Below are 7175 nucleotides of genomic sequence, written 5' to 3'. Positions count from 1 at the left end.
GGCAAAACCCCTACAGAGGGGACAGGAGCTTCGGAAAACCCACAGGCTCTCCTCCCTCCCTTTTCCAAGCCACTGACCTAAACTGAACCGTATCACATCGCTGCCTAAATTAACACAGAACACTCTGTACAAGTACCTCGTTGCAAAAAAAAAAAAAAAAAGAAAAAAAAAGAAAAGAAAAGAAAAGAAAAGAAAGAAAAATATATATAAAAAAGAAAAACCGCGTGACAGACATGTTTTCTACAAAATAAGCCTATTTGGTGAAATTCCCACTTAAAATAATTGATTCAACAATAAAGCAGCAGCATAGACCAGAAGCGCAAACAGCAGTATTTATCCATAGTACTTGCCCAGATAAGTAAAAGTTTGTAATAAATAGATCACCCATTACTTTGCTCATATAAATGCAAAACGGAGCAACAAAACAGAGCAGTAATACAAAAGACAAATAAATGAGTTAGACACAGAGTCCATGAGTTTAAGAAGTCTCCCCTGTATTTAATAAAGCATGAATTTTTTTTTAGAAACACTAACAGATCCCTTGCAGATAGTTTTTATCTTTATATTATTATATAAGACATTTTGTGTTTAAAGTGAACTATTGCTTCATCTAGGTGGCCCCTCTGCTGGGCATAGAAACTAGGTTGTGAACAAAATAAAAAAAATCACCATTGAAAATTACAAATCATACAACTTTAAAGCATTTTGATTTTTTTTTTCCCCTCAGTCCAAAGAGATAAATAATTGAATCGCTGGGAATGTAGAAGTCTAAGTTTTAGCGTAAATTTCTGTGTCTACATAAAATAAAAAAGAAGCCAGCCAGAGTCACGATTAGTTGAGAGATGAAGGAAAATAATGCAATTATAGTTCATCCCATTCTTATAGCTCAGCAGGTGGAAAACATTTAAATCAGTGACTTTTCAGAACCGAACCTAATTCTTTGTTTCTAACACAGGTCAAAGTTCTCCCAGAATCAGTAAGACTTTTGCTTTTGAAGAACCAAGTATTTGGGATTCTGCAATGATTTATAGTTAAAACATTAAATCAGTCATTTCGTAAGGTTCCAGGATTTCTTCTTTTGTTTCATTTTTCTCCAAGAAAATTAGCATGTATCTAGTGCAAAGCAAAACAATTTTCCCCCGCTGCCCTTTAGAGAACTTTGTATATGCCAAACGCTATTAAACAATTGACTTTGTATCAGCTCTAAAAAAGGATTAAAATTACTTTCATGACATTGAGGTTATGCTGTGCTCAAAACCATCCAATCAGGAAAAAAAAAAAATTACCTTTGGAGAATTAATGTAACTGAAAATGGATCGATTAAAAAAATGTATCTTTGCAAGTTTTTTTACATTTACAATACATTTTTGTTTATGCATAAAAAAAGCATCTTGAATGTTTTCTCTTAGCTCCAACCAAGAATAAGTTAATATACTTAACAATTTGATTAATCTCCAATTCTGAAATTTAATGTACAGCGTAACATATTATTTGTACTTCAACAACTGAGCCTGCAGATGGAAAGAAGCTGCCACTGACTGCTATCTGCACCGACACCGGGATTTAGACTTCTACCAAAGCCAAAGAGCTATACAGGATTATCAGCAGAGTGGATCATTCTTTCTCAGGGCTATTTTACTCAAGAGAATCAATTTAAAATTGCTTAAAACATCAAATGAAACACAAGTTATCTAAACATCAGATTTTCTAATTTTATTAAAAACGCACAAATTTTATCCAACATGTTTTCTTTCATACAGTGAATGGTCTAATATGCACTGGAGGTCACACAAGCTTAGGTTTATTAGAACAATAAAAGACATATGAGAAATTTAATATATAAAGAAAAAAGTAGCAGCTGTTGACTGCATATTTGACCATAAAATTTAAATATTTTGGACTTTTATTTTAAAGACACAAAAATAAAACCTGTGTGGGTCTATATAAGTCATATTAACAATTCCATGAATGTTCAACAGGACTAAAAATTAGCAAAGATGTTTGCTGTTTTTTTTTTTTTTTTTTTAAAACCTTGTAACACTTTTTAAACACCTTCTTGGGTTGCTGGTGCAAAGCACCTTACAGTATTTGTGCTATATATTTACTTTATTTGGCAACTGTCTGGGTTTCGTGGGGTTTTTTTTCTTTGCCTTCTGTAAACAACACCTTTTACAAACTAGCACAGTGAACCACAAGCCCTGCAATCTGTTATAACATCTACAGAAAAGAAAATGAACTATTTTGGTTGGTTGCTCAAAATATTTTGCTTTTGAACAAGAGGTTCTAAAACAGGATTTATTAGTAAAACATTGAACTCCTGAATTTAACATTAGACGTAAACAGTTGACTGTTTTTAGTTCAATAGAGTCTTTTTGTTTAGCTTTTCTCTCTCTGTGAAGGTAGAATACTTTTTGTATGCTTGCTTTTTTTTTTTTTCAAGTCATTTTCGTTAGAGGTCTGGGTGGTGACCTTTGCTATGATGAGGAGGTTTTGTACGTGTAGCTTTGTGAAGGTAGAAGAGTTGGTGCTGAGGGCTTAACATTTAGTATTTGCTATTTTGGAAAACAAAACAAAAACAAAGGAAAAAGAAAGTTGTCCCACCTGATAGTCAGCAGGCTGAAATGGCTGAAGCTAAAAAGAGTTTCTTGTTGTTGAACTTTCTGAGAGACAAAAATTAATAAACAAATTCATAATGCCAGAACCATCCTTAACCGGGAATGCTAGAGTTCTTGAAGCTTTTTTCCCCCTTTTCTTTGACCTTTCCTTCATTCAATTATTAATTTATATTTTTTTTAAAATGAGAAGTTTCTAAGGATTGTGGCTCTTAGGATGACATCCAACAGGGTAATCAAACTTACGCCATCCTACGGTATGGCAGCACTTTACTGTACAGCTTCACCAGTTTCTTTGTCAACGGTACAAAAAAGTCCCCTTGCTTGTCTGATACAACCATAACATGGAGATTGTCCTGGTCTAGAGCAAAGCTTGCCTTGGAGCGCTTTGGATTCAGTTCGTTCCCAAGGTAATATTGTCTTAGGGCAGGAGAGATGTTATATTTATTCATTTCTGTACACCATAACAATAAGCAGACTAGATGATCATCACTTACTTAGACCCAGTTTGTTTTAAAGCTACCACACAGCTGCTTCATTCATTTCTGGTGGATGTGACAAGTGATTGCCATAGTTAGCACCACCGTTGACGGATATCGAAGAAAATGGAGGGCTGGGGCCAAAAACTTCGGCGGACATGGAGTGCAAGGACCCGGGCAGGTTGGGTTCGGGGCTGGGCGAGTCTCCTGGGGGGTGCGACATGATGTCAGTGAAGCGCTGGGCCTCACTGGAGGGGTGATGTCCGGGCAGAGGGTGGTCCATGGCCCCCAGGGGAGTGCCTGACGGCCCCGAGGAGGGCACGAAAGGGAGATCCACGGGTGTCTGAGCTTGAGATGAAGGAGGTCCTTGCGGGAAGAAATCATAATTGCTTCCAGGGCCATAATACTCGCTCTGGTAATCTGGTGGACAAGGAGAGACAGAGGGAAGGTAACACGCAGGCAGAGCCACTGAGTGGGAAAGACACAAGAGTGCGCTCACATGGCAGGACCCCTGCCCACCTCGGTGCCACCCCCAGCTTGCTGAATCCACCGGGGAACACGCCTTGGCCGGGCTCCGGCGGGTCCCCGGGGGTTCCCCCCCAGCACAGCCCTGGCCCACAGCGGCAGCACCCTCACGCACTGGCCCAGGCTGCGGAGAGGCCTGGGTGCCCCCGGTGGGGAGCAGACCCTGGTGCAAGCTGAGAGGAGGGGGGACAGACCCCGGTGGGGAGCAGCCCCCGGCGCAAGCCGGGGGGAGGGGAACAGGCCCCGGCGCAAACCAGGGGGGGACGATGCACTCCCCGGTGCAGGACCGAAGCGGGGAAGAGACCTGCCGGGGCCGGGTGCGGGGAACGGGCGGGGTTCCCGGCATCGCAAGGCGCGGCACCCGCGGACGGCGGAGAGGCGGGGGGCCGCGTTACCCACCTCCGTAGAAGGAGAAGGGTCCGTTGGGGATGAGCTCCCCGGGCTCCAGCCGGTCCACCAGCGGCCGCATCCTGCGCGGGCTGCGGAAGAAGGCGTGCCGCCGGGCGCCCAGCGCGCTCAGCTGCTTCATGCGCCGCTCCTTGGAGCGCCGGTTCTGGAACCAGACCTGGCCGGGCGGGGACAGGCGCGGGTCACGGGGCGCCGGGTCACAGGGTCCCCGTCCCCATTCCCCCCCCCCCCCCACATGTCCGCCCCCCCCCCCCCCCCCCGCGTGTGTCGAGCGGGGCCGGGCCCACGCGTGACAACGGCCGCGCGCTCCCCGCAGCTCGCCGGCTGCGGGTCAAGAATGATTGAGTTAATTCTTATTACCCTGACAAGATTACTTCTAATTACCCTCACACTGAGACTCTCCAATCTAACCTCGTCTTTAATGGTCCTTTAACCCCCCATTACCCCCAGCGCTGCGGGTTTATAAACCTTTTAATAATTCCAGCGCATTGTCATTCTTATTTATCCATTAACCCCTCACATTTCTGGTTATTAACTCCGATACCATTCCCGGCTTCCTCGGGACTCTCCAAAGGAAACCCGCAGCTCGGCCCCCGCCGCCGGCCGGTGCCGTTAACACGACTGCGAGGACCCCCCGGGCGGGGTGCGGGGGCTGCGCGCCCGGCCCCGCACCCCGGGGTGCGGCGGTACCTGGATGACCCGCATGTTGAGGCCGGTCTCCTGCGCCAGCTGCTCCCTGATGTGCCGGGTGGGCTTGGGGGTGGCCGCGAAGGCGGCCTTCAGAGTCTCTAGCTGCTTGGCCTTGATGGTGGTGCGGGGGCCCCGCCGCTTGGCCCCCAGGTTCTGGTCGTCGTTCTCGTTGCTGCCAGTCTCCTTGTCGGAGACGTTGGCGCTTTCCGAGTCCTTGGCGTCGTCTTGGGAGGGGTCTTGGGAGTCCGGGGACAGGCTGGGGTCACTGCCGGTGGTGGCTGGGCGAGAGCAGTCCGGGTCAGGCTTAGGCTGGGGGGCACCGACCGCGCGGGACAGGCTGCGGTACCACCAGGGGAGAGCAGAAGGGAGAGGAGGAGGAGGAAGAGAGGGAAGGGAGAGGAGAGAGAAGAGAGAAGGAAAAGGGAGGGGAGAGAGAAGAGAGAAGGAAAAGGGGAGAGGACCAGCTCCCACCCGGCGGCGAAGCCGGGGCTTGGCACATCCCTGCCCCGCACCACCCCGGCCGCGCTCCCTCACCTGAATGCAGGCTGTTTTCTTTGGCAGTATTGCTGTTATTTAGGTAATCTTCTTTGCAGACAAACTTGTTTTCGTCTATGATGTAGAGCTCCTCGCCGGTTGAGAGTTGCTTGTTACACATCATACACGTAAAACAGTTCAAGTGGAACACTTTGCTCCGCGCTCTGCGGACCAGGTCGCTGGGGGAGATGCCTTGGGCACAGCCCGCGCACTTGGTCCCGAAACACCTGCGGGGAGAGGCCGGGGAGCGGGTCAGCAGCGCCCACCCCCGCCGCGGGGTCCCGCCGGGCGCCCCCGGCCCCGCGCCCGCCCAGGGATGCTCCGCGGCACCGCGCATCCCGCTAGCGCGTCCGCTCCTCCTGGCGAGCCAGTGCTTGAAATGATGTGTTTTTTTTAAAAAAAAAAAAAAAAAAAAAAAAAAAAAAGCACCCGATGTGAGCAGAGGATGAAGTGCTGAGGAATTCATTAAACACCGGGGGTGCGTTATCCAGGGTTTCCCCTCTGCGCCCCGACACATTGATTAACGACACTCTAATAAACATTAAGCAAAAATTATTCTGTGTTATTAACCGGGCACGGCCACGCACTACCTGCGGGAGCCGCCGGTGCGGGCTCGGCCCGGGCGCCGAGGGCCGAGCAGCGACGGACCCGCACCGCACCGGGGGGCAGCGGCTGGCCCGGGGGGCTGAGCCCCTGGGGGCAGCGGCGGGGGCCGGGGGGCTGCCGGCAGCCGGGCCCAGGGGCACCGGCCGGCGATGCGGTGTGCCGGTGCACGGCGGGGCCGGGCAGGCAGGGCTGCGGTCACCGGCCCGGAGCCGCCCTTTGCCGCGATGGCCGGGCTGGGAGCGGGCCGGGGGGCGCGGGCGGCCGCTCCGAGCCCGGGGGTTATCCGGGCGCCGCGGCCCGCCGGGATGCGCGGGGGGATGTGGCGGCGAGCGAGCACCAGTACCCGCTTCCCCTCTCCATCAGCTCACCGGCCGGGGGTCGCTGCCCCCCAGGGCGGCCTCGGCTCGGTTTGAGGGGAGGCGCCGGGCCCACGGAGCCGCCAAGCTGCGCCGCACCGGGCCCGGCCCGCACCGCTCCCGCTCCGCCGGTCGATAGTTCGGAGGCAACTTCGGGGAAGTCGAGCTCGGCCGGTGGCCGCGGGGAACGGCCCGGCCTCGCCCTGCGGGCCCCGACGGGGCGCCTGGGGGGGCCCTTCCCGGGTCTGCCCCGGGACATCACCGGGGGGAACACTGGCGGGTGCGGGGGGTTTGCGTGCTCACGGGGAGGGAAGAGGCGTTTGCGGGTCACGCTGAGCAAGGAGGAAAAAAAACAAAACCAAACAAAAATAATAATAAAAAAAAGGAGATAAAAAATGGATGCAAAGGAGCTACGGCTCCGGGCAGGGGGTCCGGTACTTACCGAAAGAAGTCGTTTTTGCAGTAAAGCTTGCCTTCTCGCGAAAAGCATTTCTCTGTCAAATTGCATTTACATTCACAGCACTGAACACACTTCACATGCCAAGCCCTGTCCAGTACATTCAACAAAAACCGGTCCAAGATTGGCCTTTTGCAGCCTGCACAGTGAACCATTGTCTTTGGTTATTTCTGAGAGTGGGGGGTATTGGTTTCCCAGATGTCAGGCAAAAAAAAAAAAACAAAACCGAAAACAAACAAACAATAAAAAAATCAAAAACAAAAAAAGGAAAAAAATAAACGACAAAATTTTTTAAAAAGACGACAACACCAGCGTAGGTTTGCTTTTTTTGTGTGTTTGTTTTAAAAGCCTTGGAGAAGTGAAGGAAGAGAAAAAGAAAGGAAGTAAGAGAAATCTTCGTTCGAGTGTCCTAGGAGGGATACACAGGAGAAACCACCCACTGCCCGAGGAGACCAGCGCTTCGACACAACCGCAGAATCCCGGCCGCTACCAACCACGACAGCGACAA

The 7175-nt window shown here is 50.3% G+C and overlaps 1 protein-coding gene across 1 annotated transcript; it reads right to left on the bottom strand.

Moving 5' to 3' along the window:
- Window positions 1–632: 632 nt before the first annotated feature.
- Window positions 633–6857, bottom strand: LHX1 (LIM homeobox 1). The gene is made up of 5 exons (XM_040577871.1): window positions 6653–6857; window positions 5249–5475; window positions 4715–4992; window positions 4016–4181; window positions 633–3511 (listed from the first exon to the last, which is right to left on the bottom strand). Exons 1-5 carry the CDS (start codon window positions 6820–6822, stop codon window positions 3132–3134), a joined length of 1221 nt encoding a protein of 406 aa, XP_040433805.1. The 5' UTR covers window positions 6823–6857; the 3' UTR covers window positions 633–3131.
- Between the last annotated feature and the right edge of the window lie 318 nt (window positions 6858–7175).

The sequence above is a fragment of the Falco naumanni genome, chromosome 1 (assembly GCF_017639655.2).
Source record: "Falco naumanni isolate bFalNau1 chromosome 1, bFalNau1.pat, whole genome shotgun sequence".
Lineage (NCBI taxonomy): Eukaryota > Metazoa > Chordata > Aves > Falconiformes > Falconidae > Falco > Falco naumanni.
The sequence above is the reverse complement of the archived record's forward strand: the minus strand, read 5'-3'. Positions and strand labels throughout refer to the sequence as shown.

Coding starts and splice junctions, on each gene's coding strand:
- LHX1 (XM_040577871.1), bottom strand. CDS start 6,822: ATGGTTCACTGTGCAGGCTGCAAAAGGCCAATCTTGGACCGGTTTTTG. Junction 5,476..6,652: donor TGCAAAAACGACTTCTTTCG/GTAAGTACCGGA, acceptor CTCTCCCCGCAG/GTGTTTCGGGACCAAGTGCG. Junction 4,993..5,248: donor AGAAAACAGCCTGCATTCAG/GTGAGGGAGCGC, acceptor GCTCTCGCCCAG/CCACCACCGGCAGTGACCCC.